Source organism: Alosa sapidissima, chromosome 10, assembly GCF_018492685.1.
Source record: "Alosa sapidissima isolate fAloSap1 chromosome 10, fAloSap1.pri, whole genome shotgun sequence".
Classification (NCBI taxonomy): Eukaryota; Metazoa; Chordata; class Actinopteri; order Clupeiformes; family Clupeidae; genus Alosa; species Alosa sapidissima.
Genome location: NC_055966.1, coordinates 15,994,880 through 16,015,683, shown reverse-complemented (window position 1 = coordinate 16,015,683; position 20,804 = coordinate 15,994,880). Strand labels below are relative to the sequence as shown.

Genomic DNA, 20,804 nt, shown 5'->3' with positions numbered 1-20,804 from the left:
ATAGATTGATGGTCTGCGGAGGGTTTGATGTATCGTTGTGTGTTGCGTATTTATAGTTTTTCCTGAACATAAAGGCAAATGTTTTTTTTCAAAGGTCTGTGTAATGGTTATGCAACGCATGCATACTGTCGCAGGTCTGTTGTGAGAGGGTGTGTCTGAGGGTGTGTGATGTACTCTCGGTCTCGATTGCTGCTGTTGTCGTTTGTCCTGTGGAGCACTACAGAAGGACTGGTTGCATGCATCACTGGCATTGAATAGCAGCGGCAGCAGCACCACTGGAAACTTTTAATGTGAGTCAGTGCAGGTGTGTTTTCTGCTGACATTGTTTACGTGAGTGTGAGTGTGAGTGTGTGTGTTTGTGTGAGAGAGAGAGAGAGGGAGAGAATGGATGTGTTTTAGTATGTACAGTGTGTCCGTGTGTCTGTATGTTCATTTGTCTGTTGATGAATGTGTGTGTGTGGGTGTGTGTGTGTGTGTGTGTGTGTTAGAGGACACCCTGAGTAGACCCAGCTGTACTGAAAAGCCCTGTCAGTGTGGTGCGGGCTTCCCTCCTCCGCTCTGCAAGTGTAGCCTCCATGAATAATTCACTAAGTGCTCTCCCCCATCTTAAAGCCGTTTAATCGGTGTGTTTAAGGGCGGCGTCAGGCCCGTGACAGAGATCATTAAGCCCTCTTGCACTGATCGCTAATATATGTACAGGCGTCTGCTTCCAGGACGGAAGCCAAGGCCTTTTTAACTTCATCTTTCCATTCCCTGTCTCTCTTCCTCTGCCTGACACTCTCTCGCTCTCTCTCTCTTTCTCTCTTCCCCTCTTTTTTGCGCATTTATGCCAGTGACGTTATACTTTTCCATAGTGTGTCTGATTGTTATGGCAGTGGAAAAAGTGATATTTTTTAAAAGCCTTCATATGGTTTCTCTCACTTTTTCCTAAGTGAATTTTCTTCAGTGTGTTTCCTCAGAGCATTTCTCTTGTCAGTCTCTGGGCGCGTGTAGAGCCAGGAGACTGAGAGCGAGCCATCATTCCACTCACCCTCACTCCCTCCCGTCACCCCAAATTCTCTTTTCCTCACTGCTTTCTCTACTCTCTTCCTTTTCTCCTCTGCTCTCCTTTCATCTCCTCTCCTCTATTCTCTCCTCTCCTCTCCTCTCCTTTCATCTCCTCTCCTCTCCTCTCCTCTCCTCTATTCTCTACTCTCCTCTCCTCTATTCTCTCCTCTCCTCTCCTCTCCTCTCCTCTATTCTCTCCTCTATTCTCTACTCTCCTCTCCTCTATTCTCTACTCTCCTCTCCTCTATTCTCTCCTCTCCTCTACTCTCCTCTCCTCTATTCTCTACTCTCCTCTCCTCTCCTCTCCTCTCCTCTATTCTCTCCTCTCCTCTCCTCTCCTCTCCTCTCCTCTATTCTCTCCTCTATTCTCTACTCTCCTCTCCTCTATTCTCTACTCTCCTCTCCTCTCCTCTCCTCTATTCTCTCCTCTCCTCTACTCTCCTCTCCTCTATTCTCTACTCTCCTCTCCTCTCCTCTCCTCTCCTCTATTCTCTACTCTCCTCTCCTCTCCTCTCCTCTATTCTCTCCTCTCCTCTCATCTCCTCTCCTCTATTCTCTACTCTCCTCTCCTCTATTCTCTACTCTCCTCTCCTCTATTCTCTACTCTCCTCTCCTCTATTCTCTACTCTCCTCTCCTCTATTCTCTCCTCTCCTCTCCTCTATTCTCTCCTCTCCTCTATTCTTATCTGCTTTCCTCTTCTTTCCTCTACTTTATCCTCTTCTCTCCTCTTCTCTATTCTCTCCTCTATTCTCTTCTCTCCTCTGCTCTACTCTTCTTTCCTCTCCTTTCTCCTCTTTTCTAATCTCCTCTCCTCTCTCCTCTATTCTCTTCTCTCCTCTGCTTTCCTCTCCTCTTTTTTCCTCTCATCTATTGTCTTCTTCTCTATTCTCTCTTCTCTTCTCTCTCATCTATTCTGTCCTCTATTCTTTCCTCTCCTCTCATCTATTCTCTCTATTCTTTCCTCTTCTCTTCTCACATCTATTCTCTTCTCTCCTCTTCTCTCCTCTCCTCTCCTCTATTCTCTCCTCTCCTCTTCTCTCCTCTCCTCTCCTCTATTCTCTCCTCTCCTCTTCTCTCCTCTCCTCTCCTCTATTCTCTCATCTCCTCTCCTCTTCTCTCCTCTCCTCTCCTTTCATCTCCTCTCCTCTCCTCTCCTCTATTCTCTCCTCTCCTCTCCTCTCCTCTCCTCTCCTCTATTCTCTCCTCTATTCTCTCATCTCCTCTCCTCTATTCTCTACTCTCCTCTCCTCTATTCTCTCCTCTCCTCTCCTCTCCTCTCCTCTATTCTCTCCTCTCATCTCCTCTCCTCTCCTCTATTCTCTCCTCTCATCTCCTCTCCTCTATTCTCTCCTCTCCTCTCCTCTATTCTCTTCTCTCCTCTTCTCTCCTCTCCTCTCCTCTATTCTCTCCTCTCCTCTTCTCTCCTCTCCTCTCCTCTATTCTCTCATCTCCTCTCCTCTTCTCTCCTCTCCTCTCCTTTCATCTCCTCTCCTCTCCTCTCCTCTATTCTCTCCTCTCCTCTCCTCTCCTCTCCTCTCCTCTATTCTCTCCTCTATTCTCTCATCTCCTCTCCTCTATTCTCTACTCTCCTCTCCTCTATTCTCTCCTCTCCTCTCCTCTCCTCTCCTCTATTCTCTCCTCTCATCTCCTCTCCTCTCCTCTATTCTCTCCTCTCATCTCCTCTCCTCTATTCTCTCCTCTATTCTCTCCTCTATTCTCTCCTCTCCTCTCCTCTCCTCTATTCTCTACTCTCCTCTCCTCTATTCTCTCCTCTCCTCTCCTCTCCTCTCCTCTCCTCTATTCTCTCCTCTATTCTCTCCTCTCCTCTCCTCTATTCTCTACTCTCCTCTCCTCTATTCTCTCCTCTCCTCTCCTCTCCTCTCCTCTCCTCTATTCTCTACTCTCCTCTCCTCTATTCTCTCCTCTCCTCTCCTCTCCTCTCCTCTCCTCTATTCTCTCCTCTATTCTCTCCTCTCCTCTCCTCTATTCTCTACTCTCCTCTCCTCTATTCTCTCCTCTCCTCTCCTCTCCTCTCCTCTATTCTCTCCTCTCCTCTCCTCTCCTCTCCTCTCCTCTCATCTCCTCTCCTCTATTCTCTCCTCTCCTCTCCTCTATTCTCTCCTCTCATCTCCTCTCCTCTATTCTCTCCTCTCCTCTCCTCTATTCTCTCCTCTCATCTCCTCTCCTCTCCTCTCCTTTCATCTCCTCTCCTCTCCTCTATTCTCTCCTCTCCTCTCCTCTCCTCTCCTCTATTCTCTCCTCTATTCTCCTCTCCTCTATTCTCTCCTCTATTCTCTCATCTCCTCTCCTCTATTCTCTACTCTCCTCTCCTCTATTCTCTCCTCTCCTCTCCTCTATTCTCTCCTCTCCTCTCCTCTCCTCTCCTCTCCTCTCCTCTCCTCTCCTCTATTCTCTCCTCTCCTCTATTCTCTCCTCTCATCTCCTCTCCTCTATTCTCTCCTCTCCTCTCCTCTATTCTCTCCTCTATTCTCTCCTCTATTCTCTCCTCTCCTCTCCTCTCCTCTATTCTCTACTCTCCTCTCCTCTATTCTCTCCTCTCCTCTCCTCTCCTCTCCTCTATTCTCTCCTCTATTCTCTCCTCTCCTCTGTGCATCCTGGGTCTGCTGTAAAAGTCTAACACTCTGATATATGACGCTGGTGCTCTTTTGCCATTGGCTGGGTCTAAATCCCCCTGACTGGTGCTGCAGGGAGCCAGGTGGAGACTAATGACCAGACTCCAATTCCCACAATCCCAGAGAACATTCCAAACCAAAAAAAGAGCTGGAAGAGGTAGAAATGCAGTGTGACGAACGATGCAGGTCTCTGATACGCCTCATCATCAACATTTTACTTTTGTCTTTTTTTTTGTCACCTAGATATTGAATACTATAATTATAGGTCTGGGTAATGTAATTTGGGAATGATTCTGATTTATCACATTTAATGCATGACCAATTGGTCATTCGGAGTGGTTTTGGCGGATAGTTTAGCCAGATAGAATTGGCCTTCATAATAACACCTTGTGTTTTTCTTAGTGTGAAGTTGGATGCTAGTTCTGGTTTGCTTAGCCTGATTTATGTTTGTCATTTTCAAATTTGTTTGATAATTTGTCTGTTGGAGAATTGAGCTTCTCCTATCTTGTGTACATCATTTGGTTTTGGTACTGTTGTCCTGTTACCTATTTCCACCCACTCACTCTATCCATCAAAGTGCTATGAGGGACATTACATGTGGTGGTGAATTGAAAGCCAAATTCAGACTCATTTTTTTATCCTCCAGAGACCTTAACTTCACGAGGTAATCAGCACCATTACATTGACATTTAATCATTTAGACTCAAGACAAATTAACGTTAGACAGAGAATTCTCGTTGCGAAATAAAAAGATCCATTAGTAGCTCCATTCGGTTTACACCACTGTTATCCTGGGTAGTTAAATACCCTTTTGGAATGGGAGCTGGCATTTCTTTAGGAAGCCGCGGTCTTGGTTTGTATATAAATAAATATTACAGTAAGTCGCTCATACACATAAAGGGGGTGAAAATAGGGGACAGGCAAAAATAGGTTACTGTTTCATATGTTATTTGCGGTTACTGCATCCTCCTGAACATCTTGATGGTGTAATCAGATGAGATCTTGGGTTAGCAGGACATTGTTAAATCTCTGCTCCCATTGCAACCTGTACCAGATGTTGCTAGACACAAGTGAATGAGTACATGGTGCCATCCATCCATCCATCCATCCATATTATGCCATATTACTCTCTCCCTCTTTGTCTGTCTGCCTGTCTGTTGATCTTTTGATTGATGGGTGGTTGGATAATTTTCTCTGCTCTGCACTGTAGTGTACACAAATGCACCCACTCTCTAATTCCATCTGCATGAGTGTGAGCACTGAATAATGAGGAGTTTGAGTTTTTGTTTTAGTGTTTGTTATAAACATATGGCCGATGAAAAAGACACCTCATTAAAAATAAACCTGTCTCCAGCAGCCGTGCACATCCACGCTCAGCTCCGCCACAGACAGTTCTCAGCCCGGTCTGTCTGTTTATGTACTCTCCCAGAGCACTGAATAATTTACCACACTCAGAGGGAGATTGGAGCTCTCTCTCTCTCTCTCTCTCTCTCTCTCTCTCTCTCTCTCTCTCTCTCTCTCTCTCTTTCTCTCTCTCTCTTGTGCTCTTTCTCCCTCTCTCTTTCTCTCTGTCTCTCTCTCTCTCTCTCTCTCTCTCTCTGTTTCACACAGTCTGTTTCGCTGTGTTACCTTGAGAAAGAGTAGGGAACAGCAGAGTGAGGAATCTGTTATTAAAAAAAAAATAGAAAAAAAAAACCCTACTCCACTGGGAGTGTTGGTGTGAATGGGGCTCTTTAACTTGCTGCAGGTTTGTGAAAGAGGGGAGGCAAATGGTGGGAAAGAGAAGGGTGTTAAAATCTCCTTTATTCAACCCTTGTCACATAGAGTCCATAACACCCCCCCCCCCCTCCCTTACTAGATAACGTCAGCGTTAGGTACTTTCATGAAATCATTGGATATTACAACGCCCAGTGCTTTTCAAAGACAATGGAGATATTACACTTAAAGCTCTAAAGCAGATTTCGTGCCTGAGAATGGCAGCATCAATGACCGTAGGATAGATGAAAACATCCACAGCACAGGAGCAGGCCCACATGCTCTTGGTATCTGAATCTGCGTGAATTGGTTCCACAATCCCTCCATATGTGCAAATTTAGTGACGTACCCACTGAAATCACATTTCATTGTTTAAAAAGCAAACAGTACTGTACGGTGTTTTCTGTGGTAGTGGTTGGTTGAGAAACCCCAGGCAGTAGTTCCTCATATGATAACATGCCTGTGGTCAGGAGAAGGGCATCACCAAGTTCCAAGTCATTCCACCCCCTAGTGGCTAAACCTGCCACAAACCCGGTTACTGGAAGTCTGCAATTTGTATTGTTCATAGGCAACTGGCAGCAAGTCTGCAATGGAAGGAGTTGACATATTATTATCTCCAGTCTAACATTGAATTACAGTCAAAAACTGTATTTGTCCTGCTGTGATGTAATGAAACATGAGTAGCGTTTCAAATGTGTCATGTTTGTCTCTGGACACTGCTGGCCCTGGACTGTGTTGACTGCCTTGTGAGGGGTAAAGAGGCAGAGAGTGTGCACAGACCGGCTGGTAACTATAAGCAGGCTTGGTTTTCAGGAGGGAGAACGGAGGTTACAGTACTCTCTCCCACCTGATTTCAGTTAGGCTGATTTCATTTGGGCTGATTTCAGTTGGGCTGTCATGACCTGATTTCAGTTGGGAGAGAACTGATTTCACACACCCGCACACACACGCACACACTCACACACACACACACACACACACACCACACACACCACACACACCACACACACACACACACACACACACACACACACACACACACACACACACACACACACATACACACACACACACTGCTTGGCTCTTCCATAATAAAAATGTACTGTATAACGCATGTGTTGGTATGTAATGTAATGTATTCTGATGTGTATTTCACGGTTTGAATCACACTGTATTTCAGAGTGTGTTTTAGTTTAAGTTAGTAAACTTGTTTTGAGACATATTTTAAAAGCTTTATTTGAGAATAATAAATCTGAAACATAGTTGAATATGTTGAACCACATTTTACAGCTATTTAATCAAACCTATTATCTTCAGGTATCTTTATGCATGATACAGTATATGCATTATATTTGAAGTCTGTCATAGCTTTAGTTTCTGTTTGAGACCAATCCAGGGATGACTAATGGTGCCACTTATGGACAAATTCAGTAATCACCTCAAATGTGTTCAAAGAGGACTTCAGTCTGGAAATTGTTAATTACCTGATTAGTCAAGGATCTGTGCTGCCATAAAACAGACACGTCACACTGCCAAGATTACAGTGCTAATGGTAACTGGAACCATGACCTTTTTCTAAGCTTTGGGGACAGTTAGGTTTTGGTGATGGGCCATGATGCTTCTTTCCAATCTCTCCGAGGCTCGGCGGAGAATAGTTGCTGTGTCGACACTTTTAAGTGTTTCAGTGTGGACACTTCACCTCTTCACTCCCTCAAGGGTGCTATTCTCACTCTTCAGAGGCTGATGGAACACTTTATTGCCCTGTGTGGAAAATATGCGTCATGCTCACTCAGTCGAGCAGTCAATGAGCTCTTTGCTTTTGTGGTCTCACTAAAAAGGAATATGTTTTTAAAGAAAATAGCAGTCTCCTCTGACTAAATGATGAAAATGTTTAGGCACATGTTTAAATTATCTTATGTAGCACTCAATTCTGCAGGTTGAGTAGTGCAAACATTACAATTTCAGGTAGTTCTTTATATGAAATTGTATTGTTTTGACAGAGCTCTGTGCTTTCTGCATACCTTCTAGATGACATAATTTCTTAATGTTTTTCTTTCTCTTTGTTTCACAGAGCCTGCAGAGTATTGATCTTTGAAGAACTGAGTGTGAGAGAAAAAGAATACAGAGGTGTTGGAGGATCACATCGGCTCATCAATCCGTTTGCCAAGGCATAACTGTATGCTTTTAGTCAGACTCAAGAAAGACCTGTGTCCAGACTTAAGATGTATTCATCACTGAAGCAGGCTGAATGGACAGGAAGTGACTCAGTACTTCACCTGCATGACTACAGTGACACTCGGGGTACTTTTAATGATGTCCTTGTCATTCAACTTAAATGACTTTTGGATCACAACGGAATTACACTCAATCAATGAAGGGCTGGACTGCCTTGTAACATATCACTGAACACAAAAGGAGGCACAACTTAAAGCCTTTAGACTCTCTGCCAATGTCTCTGTGGTCAGGTGGATCCCACTGGTCTTGTCACTGAGTCAATGTGGCAAGACAACCTGGCTCTCGGAGTAGCATTAGTGTAGTTTACGTGAGGCCTCCTCCCCACTCTATGGAGGCTGAGCATAGCCGCCTGACCGAAGGGGAGCAGTCGGGAGGGCAGCCATCACAGCAGCAACAGCAGCATCCTCATCTCTCCGAGCCGCAGCTTTTAGCCAGTTTGCCTCACTCACCCCACCTCAAGTCACAGCAGAGGGCTGCATCCAGATCAGTACATGGATACTTTGTTCGTCGCCAGCACCGTCAACCAAAACGGAGTGACATGCTCCAAGGACTGCACCAGCAGCAACAGCAACAGCAGCAGCGCAACCAGGTGTCCGAGGCAGGGACAGCATCTTGGCAGCTTCAAAATGTTCCCGGTCCCTCAAGTAGCAGCTTCAGAGCCCCTTCCTCTGTCACCTCATCATCCACAGTATCATCATCATCCAACCCGGTGCAACCCTCTCAGGGGGCCTCATCTCAGCAGGGGCAAGAGGGGCAGGAAGGGGGTGCCCCCTCCAGGCGGGAGCGAAAGCCTCAGAAGCCAGGGAAGTACGTTTGCACTTACTGTGGCCGTCCATGTGCCAAGCCCAGCGTTCTACAGAAACACATCCGCTCCCACACAGGGGAGCGACCTTACCCTTGTGTCCCCTGTGGCTTCTCGTTCAAAACCAAAAGCAACCTGTACAAGCACCGCAAGTCCCACGCCCACCGGATTAAAGTGGGCTCAGTGTCCAGTCGCGATGATCACGGCGTGAGTGGTCCAGAAGGAGGAGCTGGGGGAGACGAGCAGGGGGACCCTACGGAAGGAGAGAGCACTGACTCAGAGGACGAAACCGGTCGTCACCATCCATCCACCTCCCAGGACAGGCCAACTCTTAAGAAAAGTAGCCACGTTGAACTGTCATTCTCGGAGGACAGCCTCAGGCCCGAGGCCGTTAAGCAGAGACTGGCAATGCGGCTGAGTGAGAGGAACCGCCTGCCCAAAGCTTTGCCCGATGAACACACGTCCTCACTTGGTCCAGGAAGCAAAGGCAGCACAGAGTCTGGATACTACTCCTCTCTCTCAGGAAGCTCCGACCTCTCTCAGGTCAGCTCTCCCAATGCCAATGCCAAAAGCTACGCAGAAATTATTCTGGGTAAATACGGGAGACTTGGCCAGCAGCCACGGAGCCCACAGCAGCAGCCCCCACAGTCATCCTCTGTCTCCTCCTCTCTGCCATCGGGACCTGAAGAGAAAACAATCCCCTTCACCGTGCCAAAGGTCATAGAGCACATCACCAAACTCATCACCATCAATGAGGCAGTAGTCGACACAAGTGAAATTGATAGTGTCAAACCGAGACGTTCCTCCGTATCCAGGAGGGACAGCATTGAGTTCCCCAAGTTCTCATCCCCCAAGGAGATCAGTGATGCTGGCACCATCAGTGGACATTCATCGCATGGTGTTTACTCTAGCGAAATGCTCTCTCCCATGTCATCAGATTCGGAATTCCTCTCCAGTCAGGGCTTAAGCTCAGTCTTCCTGAGAAGTCACTCCATGCCCTCACCAGCTGGCCAGGAAGACCCTGCAAGCACTTCGTCCTGTGGCTTCCGTCTCTGCCAGTCGTTCGATGAACAACAGGGTCGGGAAATGCGGGTTGGCCACCACCACCGAATGTTACGACGTCAGCCAGCCATTGAGGTCCCCCTTGGGGGAGAGCTTATTCCCACAGAGTCTGGAGTCTCCACATCCGTCGCTAAGGATGCAGTAATGGGACTGCGGCAGTTCAAGGGCCTTATCATCTACGATTGCGAGGCCTGCGGTACTTCCTGGAAGGAGCAGGAAAGTTACGAGGCTCACAGAGATCTGTGCGTGGGGCGACTTTCCCAGGAACTGCCAAAAGGGAAGGAGGCCATTGCTTTCCGTGAAGATAGGCCGCAGATGATGCAAAACAAGTTCAGGGCCCTGGCGATGGCTATGCGGAAAAGGAGAAAAGAGGAAAGTCTGGAGGAGGACCCCCCAAGTCCAGGACCAGCAGCAGTTACTTTCAGCCACGAAGCCATGAAATCTTTACCTGGGGTAGAGAAACATACAGACTTCCCTATAGGTGTCATCTGTGAAGCTGAACAAGAACGGAAAACCACCTGGAAAGAAATCTCTGTGATCCAACATACAAGCTCTTTCGAAAAGCAAGAGAGCATGTCCATGGAGAGCCAGGAGACAGAGTTTGAAGAACAACTTCAGCAAACAGAGCAACAGCCAAAATCGTCTCCCATTGCATCCCGGCTGGTCCGTCAGTCTAACATTCAAGTGCCAGAAATCCTGGTCACCGAGGAGCCAGACACAGACATGGTGTTATCCTCTCCACCAGTTGTTCCATCATCCTCCAAGGAGCCAGAGAAGGTAGAGGAGTTCCAGTGGCCTCAACGTAGCCAGAGTCTGGCTCAGCTCCCCGCCGAGAAGCTACCACCAAAGAAGAAACGCCTGCGCTTAGCTGAAGCCTCCCAGTCCTCGGGGGAGTCCAGCTTCGAGTCGGTCTCCCTATCCCGCAGCCCAAGTCAGGAGAGCAGCGTCTCTCACACCTCTAGTCGTTCTGCCTCTTTTGAGGATTCAAGCAAGCCTGAATCAGAAATGCAGATGGCGAAGGGCTCACATGGTTCTCATATGTTGACTGTACCTTCAGGGCATCATCAGCACCATTACTCTCATAGGGAGATGCGGCGATCAGCCTCAGAACAGACCCCTGCCAGTCCACCGCACCCGTCTCAAATAGTGGAGTCCAGGAGCAAGTCTTTTGACTACGGCTCCTTGTCACCTCAACAGAGTTCAGCCTCCTGGAAAGAGAGGCGGAAATGCCTCCTGGTGAAGCACGCTACTCTCGGGGAGCCCGATCAGGAGGATATCTCTACAGGGCAGCTTGTCAAACTGAGCAGTCCCAAAGTTTACCGATCCTACCCCAGCCCACCAACTTTTGCACCTGAGGACTATAGTATGACTAACATTAGCACTTCATCTAGGCTGAGCTCAGAGTCCATAGGGAAGACCCTGCAGCTGTTTCAGCCACCACTTCTGCCCATTCCACAGACTCCTTTACCCTTTCATCCAGTTGGGCCTGAGGCCTTTACTCCCAGGCATTTGGCAAGGTTCTTGCCTGTGACCACAGCGATATCTGACGTCTTGTCTACCCAGTTTCTTCACCGGGCTTTCCTTCAGGCACCTTCCCCTCAGTTCCACCCAACACAGCTGAACATCACAGAACGCCTTGGATTCCCCCTCCAGCCTCTGCAGTCTCTACTACCTCTGCATGGCCAGAGTGACATCACCCAGGCAGTTTACTTCCCCATGCCAGGTGGTCTGACCATTCAGGTGCCAGCAGAGCTCCCTTATAGAAACCCACAGCCATCTTCTAGTGTCCTGAGCTCTGGAACAGCCAACCAGCAACTCATGCCTTCCCACCCTCATCCTCGACCCATCATAGCCCCTTGTCTGGAACAGTTCACGCCTGTGGTGTCGTTAGTGGTTCCCGTCCGCCTTCAGACGCACATTCCTACCTATGCCAGTGCCATGTACACCACCCTCTCCCAGATTTTGGTCACAACCCGGTCTCAAGAGCCAATCTGCTGCACAGCCATGGTCATCATGGGACAGCTGGAGGAGAGTAAGCTGCAGAGATCTTACCTGAAGATCCCCAGCCCACATTTTAAGACCTGCCTACCCATGTCTCTTGAGTATAGTGTGGGAGCAGGGTCAGATGAGGGTCCATTGGGAGCTGGCGGAAGCAAGCGTATGCTCTCCCCAGCGGGAAGTCTTGAGCTTAGCTCTGAAGCCCAGCGGCAGCAAAAAAGGGTGAAGGAGGAAGAGGAGTATGAGGAGGAAGATGAGGAGGAAGAAGAAGAAGATAAGGGCAGGAGTAAAGATGCAACTGAGCCAGAGAAGAAGGTAGATCCTGTCCGACACCTCAAAATGGAGCAGGCAAAAGAGAAATCAAGAGTAGTGGGAGAAATGACACAAGAGGGTGGGGGAAAAGTTGAAATGAAAGAACGAGAGAAGGCAGCTGGAGCAACCAGGCAGGAGTCATCCCGGGTAAACATGGATACCCTCAAGAAAGAGGAAAGGGAAGATGAGGGTCATGGAAAGACACATTGGATTGAAGGTGTAGCGAGGTCCAAACAGCCCACCTATCCTAGCCTCCACACCACCACCTCAGTAAGCTGGTGCTACTTGAACTACATTAAGCCCAACCCGACCACACAGCAGGATCCACAAACATCTGTGTACTCCTCCTGGTCTATTAGCTTGCATAACCCCAATCTGCCAGGCCTGTCCACCAAGATGGTGATGTCTCTACTTCACTCCAAGCAGAAGCACAGTCTTGAGACCTACACCATGGCAATGGCACCGCCACCATCTGTCGGCAAGCTTGTAACTTCCAGCAACAGAAATCCCAGAGTGTCAGAGGTAAACAACGGGCGTATCAAAACTTTAAATTGGATATGGTGTGTGTGGTGTGCGATAACGCCACATTAGCAAACTCAATAACAGGGCTTGTTGGTTTGTGTGTTTTGTACAAGTATGTTCCTGTGCTTTAGTATATTTGTTCATCATAGCATTTCTTGCTTGTTAGTTAATTTATTTTGTCTGTTTCGAGTGTAGGTACATTCAGCTCCACCCAGCACGCCTGTCAAAGTGAAGGAAGAGCCATCTCAAGAGAATAAGGAAACAAAGGCCAAAAGTGAGGAAGAGTCACCTTCTGCCTCGAAACAGAGTGAACTTCCCCGCATTCGCATCTTTGAGGGCGGGTAAGACTGTGATAAAATACTAATACTATTAATACTACTACTCCTACTACTACTACTGTTACAGCTACCTCAAGTTTGCTTGAATTAATTCAAGTGGGCTTACGCTAAACCATGGATTCGGTATTCTGCCAGTTGTTGCATTTCTCCCCTGGGTATTGGGTATTGTAGCACATGGCTCAAAGCCATGATGTTAGTTTGATCTGTGTGTGTGTGTGTGTGTGTGTGTGTGTGTGTGTGTGTGTGTGTGTGTGTGTGTGTGTGCATGTGTTCAGTTGTTTCTATGTAATTTAGGAGGGTGTTGATGGAATTTTTAAAAAAAAAAATTCATAATGCTCATTAGTGTGTGTACTTCACAAAGGGACAGCTACAATGGAAGTTTTCTTTCAGTGTGTGTCCTGGAAAATAGCCTGCTATCCGACTCAACCTATCTCAGAGAGACGCACAGTTCCTGCCTGTTTTTTTGGTTATGAACACAGCTAATTGCCATGGTTTATAATTGCTGCCGTTGGGCCGTGGGCAGCTTTTGAATAAAATCCTCCTCTCCTCCATATTTCCTCTGATCAGGACTTAGAGAAAACCAAGCCACGTTGCCAACTGAAAAGACTACTGTCCTGCCAAAAGAGACATTTTTAAAACACTGATGCCTTCTGTTACCCAATACCTGCATTTTTTACAGAGAGCTAAAGGGTCTTTGTGTGTAAATTATATGAAAAAGAAAACCCTAAAAGATTGTGTATGTTGTGTGATGATGTACTGTATGTACTATGCTCTGGTGCTGCACTGGTCGTTGGGACATTTGTACATAATGTCTATCACGTGCAGCCAAAGATACAGGACTGTGAGTGTGTTCTGCAGAGCCACTCCAGCCAGCCCGATTTGTTTCCAGCTCTCTGTTTCTCTTTGTCTTGCCTCCATTTTCATTTTTGTGAGCACATCTCAAAAAGCCCAGCCAGTGAATGCAGCCCCATTATCACTCCATACCTCTCTTAATCACTCGCTCTTTTTCTATATTGCCTATAGTCTGTTTTTCTCCATTATGTTTATTTATTTGTTTATTTGTTTCCTCCTGCCTTTCTCTCCTCCCCCTCTCTCTTTCTGAGCCTCCCATCCTTCTCCATCATGGTTGTTTGCCAGTTTTTGATCTAGAGCTGCATAATCTTCTCCTTCCCTTCTTTCCAAACTGACTCCCGGCCACGGCTTCTGCAGCAGCGGACAATAATAGAAAGACACGCTGCCTCCAGCATGTTTTTGCTGAATGAAGCAAGATGTTTATTTTGTATCTCCCCAGTTTCCCCAACACAATGAAGGAGGCATCCAATGTACCCCTCACAGAGTCTCTTAAATAGACAAGCACAGACAGACATGCATTCATAGACACAAACTCATGGTCACACAGACATGCAGTATATAGATGTCTTCACTGCTGAACACACCCTCTTACTCTATAGCTCATTCATGCTCAGTGCTGGCTTTATTTTTAGTGTCTGATTGTTGTATGTGTGTAGTCTCTCTCTCTAAATATCAATAGCTTTGCTTGTGTTGCATTTATGGTTTGTGTGTTTGTGTCCTGATTCCGTTAAAGGAAGAAAGAGAGAAATCTCTGACACATTTTTTGTTAGTGTTTAGTTAGTTAGGAAAAAAAGAGGCAAGAAAAGGCAAATTCACACCTTCCCTTTCCTAAAAAGGCATGGTCATGATTATATGGCATGAAGCTAATGTAACCAAAATCCCTTTTTCTTTTGCTGATAGACATCTGTCTATTTATCTCTCCCTCTCTAAATTCAATTCAAAAATGCTTTATTGGCATGACAAATAAGACATTCGTGTTGCCAAAGCAGTCATACAAAGTATGGAGGGGACATGGAATAAGACACAGAAATAAAACTAGGTGTCTATGTGTGACATAGGTGTACACTCTATCACAGTATAAAAATAACAATCTCTCTTTCCTGCTCTCTCACTCTGCAAGTCTTCAGGTTTTAGAATTACACCAAAATATCAATGCAGGCCTGAAAAAGAGATCAACTCTGTGATAAAAAATACTGCTGAGGTCATTTGAGGGCTCTTGAAAAGGAGCAGCCATGGCAACTCGTCAGAATGTTGGCAAAAAGAAACCAATTAAATAGAAACACATGGTAAATATCCAAAAAAACAAGCCATAAACACGATGTTTATGAGAGACAAATGTGGACTGCGGAGTGTTTTTGAGCAAGAGCTATTTCGGGTCCTTGGCTGGAGTCTGGTCTTTCCCTCCCATTTTGCCATTGTTATTGTTGGCATGACCGTCCTGACTGAGGACGGAGGATGGCCTCTCTGGTGCGTACGGAGCGGTTGACATCGGGGACGGGTGGACAGGCCTGGTTTTTATACACCCATCCATTCATTCATCCATCCATCTCTGTCTCTCTCTCACCTTCAGGTACAAGTCCAATGAGGAGTATGTGTACGTGCGAGGGAGGGGCAGGGGGAAGTACGTGTGTGGCGAGTGTGGCATTCGCTGCAAGAAGCCAAGCATGCTGAAGAAGCACATCCGCACTCACACCGACGTCCGGCCCTACGTCTGCAAGCACTGCAACTTCGCCTTCAAAACCAAAGGTTAGACCACTAGGTCCTGCAGGCCACGAGTGTCTCAAAACTCAGTATGTCACAGTGTCACCTACAGTAGTCTATTATTTTAATGGTTTACCCATATGAAGTAATGGATTACATAATGGTAATACACAACAGACTTGAATATATAAAATGTAATGTGTCAGTTGATATACGCAATCCATGAATCTAAGAATTAATAGTTTAAAGTTACAGTGTGGGGAATTTAGTCAGATCTGCCAGCATAAATAATAAAAAATAATTATAATAGTTATTTCATTAATGTATAATTATCTAGAATTACAAAAAACTGTTTATTACAATGATCCATTTGCATCTACAGTGGGACTAGGTGCTCTTTTAGGTCTGCCATGTTGCATCACCAGAAGGCACAAACCCAAACACTGACTCTAGAGATTTGTATTGCTCTTGATGGGTATCATTAGCCTGGAAAATCCAGACCCTGATAATCTAGAAAGATTAAGGGTCTGGCAAAGAATAATGTAATGGCCCAATTCGAGGGGCGGCAACAAGCATGCATTTAAAAATCTCACTGCACGCGATTGGATAACACTAGACCATGTTTACTCTGAATGATTTCGAACTTCGACGCAATCGGATAACTCTACGACCAATGTGTACTGTCCTCCAACGTTGCAGCGCTGTCTTCATCAATTTAGCTGGTTCCCCGGAATGTTGGGGTAAAAGTAACGTGCATCATTGCTCTTTGCCAGAGTGTCTCGCAGAGACAATTCCATTGTGCTCTAGCGAGAACTCTGGATTTCCAGGGTAGGGTATTATAGGTCGTCCTACATGCCTTGGAAAAGTATTCAGCTTGTAATTCCAGAACCTAAATACTAAATGCCTCTAAATCCTGCACACTGCACCTTTAATGATATTTAAACTGCCCCTTTCAACACAAAGCCTCTAAAGCCTCAGGCATCATACTCACTGCTGTCCATTATATTATTAGTCAGTCTAATGTGAAGCTCTTTTCCTTCATGTTTCCAAGGGAACCTCACCAAGCATATGAAGTCCAAGGCTCACAGCAAAAAATGTCTGGAAATGGGCATATCTGGGTCCTCGCTGGACGATCCTGATGAAGCAGGTAAGACGCTCTGACACCTGTAGCGCCCTGCAGCACCTGTCTGGCTAGAGCGACCGCTACGTCCCGATCGTGCAGTGCATTCACGGCAATGAGCAAAGTGTCTCACGTGTGAACTAAAGCTGTCGTGAGTCGTGTGGGGAGCATTGGGCTGCCCCACTGGAGCTCGCTCATGCTAATAAATGAGCAAATAGCTTTTGGCAAGTTAAATTAGCTTTAGTTAAGGGCAGTTCACACCAGGAAAGATAACTATGAAGATAACTGTAACTATGACAATAGGACTATCACACATCAAGGTGGTGATGATAAGTTGTCGAGATATTGTTGTCATAGAAACAAAGTAGAGTGGGAGATGCTTAATTTTGATGAAGTGCTGAGGTAAAGCGCATGTCCCAACACCACTACCACCACCAGCTCCCTGCTACTTTTCTCGTGTGTGTGTGTGTGTGTGTGTGTGTGTGTGTGTGTGTGTGAGTGGCTGCAAGTAAGGAGTTGGTAGTTGACTGATTTTTTTTATTGCACCTTTCAAATTTGTGTTCTTATGTAATAATTATTCTGAATTGTGGACACAAATAAAGAAGTAAAGTGTGTGTGTGTGTGTGTGTGTGTATGTGTGTGTGTATCCATGCGTGCACTCACTGTCACTCCTTACTGTACTGTCAGGCTAGAACTCCTCCATGGTCTCAGTGGCTTCCTCAGACAGTTGTTGGCCCTTATGGCACAGACACCTTAAGTCATCTCTGCCTCACTCAGTCATACACACATCGGCTGTCAGTGATCATACAGCTTTGTCATCCTCTCTGTATGCTGCTAAGGCCGACTATAAGAACCCCCAAACCCTCCTACAGTAGTATGTCAACATATGTAATCTCTCCCAATAGCTGTCAAACACAGAGAATGCGAATGGAGCTCAATGAATAGGCAATCAGCGACTCACCTGCACGTAATCCAGTCACCCTGGTTGTAGAGCTGCAGAAATGATTGCTGTTGTGATAGCTGGCAAGATTGATAGAGCTAGGTGAGCTGTGCACTGAAATATGTTCCACTTATTAGGTCTCAGGGTCACAGAGTCTTTCACCGGCACTTCCTGTTACACACAGACACACACACACACACACATTGCTTTGTGAGGGACTATGAAAAAGGCCTTGAATATAGTGGGAACATGGGCCTGGTCTGCCTGCCTGCCTGTCTCACTGCGTGCTGTAAAAATAGAGATTGAGAAAAGATGCTGCCTCACTTTCCTCTCTGCCTCTCTCTCTCTCTCTTTCTCTCTCTCTTACTGTCTTTCCCTCTGCCTCTCTCTATCCCTCTCACTTTCTCTCTCTCTCTCTCTCTCTTTCTCCCTCTGTCTCTCTCTCTCAAACTCAAATTCAAATAAGCTTTATTGACATGACAAGAGTGCTTGTGTTGTCAAAGCAAATTGAAAAAAATGTATAATAATAATTAAAAAACAAATGTGAGACTAACCTAGTTGAGACTAGGATGTTTTTTCCCTCTCTCTCTCTCTCTCTCTCTCTCTCTCTCTCTCTCTCTCTCTCCCCCCCCCAAGATCTGCCTCTCTTCACTGGGTTAGAAAGGAAACTGATGTGGGTTATTAACTAGATGTACCGCAGAGCGGTACAAAATATGACCGCCGCCCAGTCCAGCACATTTTTTCCACAAAAATAAATCACGCTGAAAGGCCTATATGATTCTAACTGTCTCACTAAATTGCATTATCCACACTCAATTATCACTGGTATCTGCCAGACAACAAGTACCAAAACATGATTAGTTCATAGATTTCACATGTAAAATTAATTTTATACAACCCCACCCCCATCTTGCCTGTTCATAATTCTGAGAAATTCTTGCATTGTGTGCATGTGTGCGTGCACACGTTTATGTTTATGTGTGTGGGTGTGTGTGTGTGTCTGTGTGTGTGTCTGTGTGTGTGCGTGCGTGTGTGCGTGCTTGTGTGTTTGTCTGCGTATGTGTGTTTGTGCATATGCATGCATGTGTACATATGTCTACTGTGTGAGTATGTGTCATACGTATGATTACTGTGAATGTATGTGTGTGCGTGTGTATCTGTTTATGCACATGTGTGCACATGGAATGGGTTAACATGACCCCTGGAGGCAAACATACGGAAAAAATTGGTCATCCTAGGCCCTACGGTTCTCAAGATATTCATAGAAAACTGTGTCTGCCCTACCCTCCTTTCGGGGGGTCCAATCCAGCTGGGGGGCTACAGATCAAAACGAAAAATGACGGTTCCATGCTATCCATGTGGGGATACATGCCCACCAAGTTTCGTGTACCCCGGTCTTTCAGTGTCCTGGGAATCCTTGTTGGTGTATGGTCACTAAATGTACACATAAATTATTTTATTGTAAGGCCCCCCATGAACGAAAGTTCACAAAACTTGGCATGCATTCGGAAGGTGTCATAATGATCCTACACTTTCAATTTCGTGCAGTTTTGACCATGTCAGCCAGAGATATTGTGATGAAAACACCTAATTTTTTGTTTTTTAATTTTTAACTAGGTGGCGCTATACATGAAATAAGTGGTAATGGGATGGGTTGACATGCCCCCTTAAGACCTACATACAAAAAAAAGGTGGTCCTCCCAGGCCCTACGGTTCTCGAGATATTCACAGAAAACTGTCTCCGGCCACCTACAGGCCAGTTGGTGTATAGTAACATAAATTAATTTATTGTGTGGCCCCCCATGAACGGAATTCCACGAAACTTGGCGTGCATTCAGAGGGTGTCATAATGATCCTACACTTCCAATTTCGTGCAGTTTTGACTATGTTAGGTCACAGATACCTGCGATTACAACGCCTCATTTTGTGTTTAACTAGGTGGCGCTATACATGAAATGAGTGGTTATGGAATGGGTTGACATGGCCCCTTGAGATCAACATACAAAAAAAATGGTCCTCCTAAACCCTACGGTTCTCGAGATATTCACAGAAAACTGTGTCTGCCCTACCCTCCTTTTAGGGGGTCCAGTCCAGCGGGGGGGCCACAGATCAAAACGAAAAACTTTGTTTGGACATGCGAAAAAGAAAAAAAAAAAAAAAAATTTGGACATGCGAAAAAGAAAAAAAAAAAAAAAAACTGACTAAACCTATATGACCGCCGCTTCGCTGCGCGGCGGTCATAATAAATAAAAAAAACATTCAATGACAAATATGTTACTTACCTAGACTAAGGAAATGAGGTAGTCTTGGAAGTTTTCTCTCTGTTTCTCTGGGTGTCTGCCTGCTTCCCTCTCTCTCTCTCTCTCATTTCCTCTCTCTCTCTCTCTCCCTCTCCCTTTCTCTGTTTCTCTCTCATGCGCACACAGATTTTGTGCAGTGCGGGGGAGTTGCAAGGCTTCATTCATGCGTCCTCCATTTAAAAGGCTGCAAATATAGCACCTGAATGGAGAGCTGCACGACTTCCATTGAAATGAAATGTTCCCTTTCTCCTACTCTAGCTTTTCTTTTTTTCTGTGTACTCCTGGCATCAGAAGCTTATGAATGGCCTTCAGACAGGCTGCATGTATTTCTTTGACCTCCCCTTCTACTCCATGCAAGAGAGCAGCCTGTCTGGGCATGTTCTACACATATTTTTCTCATGTCTGTTCTTAGATTCAGGGAACATACATATGTTTTGAAAACAGTTATGATATGTCTGAGATCAAATCTTCCAAACATCTCATGCTAAAAGAATGTGACTTTCGTCCACCAGGGGGCAGTGAAGAGCCAGCATTCGGATCCGAGGATCCCGAGGAGCACCAGTTCTCCGACATTGAGGATTCCGAGGAGGGCGACGATAACGAGGAGGAGGATGAGGACGACGACTGCTCCTCCCACGACGACCCGCCGTCCTCCTGCTCCACCGACACCCGTCCGTCCACCGGAGGCCAGTCTGACAGCGGCCAGAGTCTGCAGCTGGACCTCCCAGAGCACCCCTCCTTTCCCCACTCCAGTGGCAGCAGCCACGACTACCCTTCCCCGCGGAGGCCATGGCCTGGCACACGCGCTGCCTCCCCCGGCAGCAAGAGGGCGATGTTCTCGCGGCGGCGCTGGGAGGCCTCCCCGCGGGCCTTCTCCCCGGCCCGAGAGGGCGCCTCCGGCTCTGCGTTCCGCAGCCTCTCGCCGCGCCTGGAGCTGTCCTCGCCCAGCCGTCACCTCTCGCCGTCCCCGGAGCGTGGGCCCTCGCCCTCCCCCATCAGGCCCCTGTCCCCCCTGCGGCCCCTGTCCCCGATGCGGCCCCTGTCCCCAGGACACTACCGCAGCTCCAGGGCCATGCTCACCCCCTCCCCGCTGCGGGCGCAGCACTACAGGCACCACAGCTCCCCCGCACACCTCCCCTGGGACTCCACCTGCACACACACCACACGCTCCGAGCCTCGACAGGTG

The 20,804-nt window shown here is 46.7% G+C and overlaps 1 protein-coding gene across 3 annotated transcripts in view; it reads left to right on the top strand.

The window, feature by feature from the left end:
- The window catches only part of LOC121721536 (transcription factor HIVEP3), a 79,036-nt gene that overhangs the window by 56,062 nt on the left and 2,170 nt on the right, over positions 1-20,804 (top strand). For all 3 annotated transcript variants that reach the window (XM_042108557.1, XM_042108559.1, XM_042108560.1), the window contains 5 exons: positions 7,508-12,367; positions 12,563-12,708; positions 15,128-15,303; positions 16,310-16,405; positions 20,131-20,801. In XM_042108557.1, coding sequence (XP_041964491.1) covers positions 8,000-12,367; positions 12,563-12,708; positions 15,128-15,303; positions 16,310-16,405; positions 20,131-20,801 — 5,457 coding nt within the window. In that variant the 5' untranslated portion in view covers positions 7,508-7,999. The remainder of the gene's footprint in view (positions 1-7,507; positions 12,368-12,562; positions 12,709-15,127; positions 15,304-16,309; positions 16,406-20,130; positions 20,802-20,804) is intronic.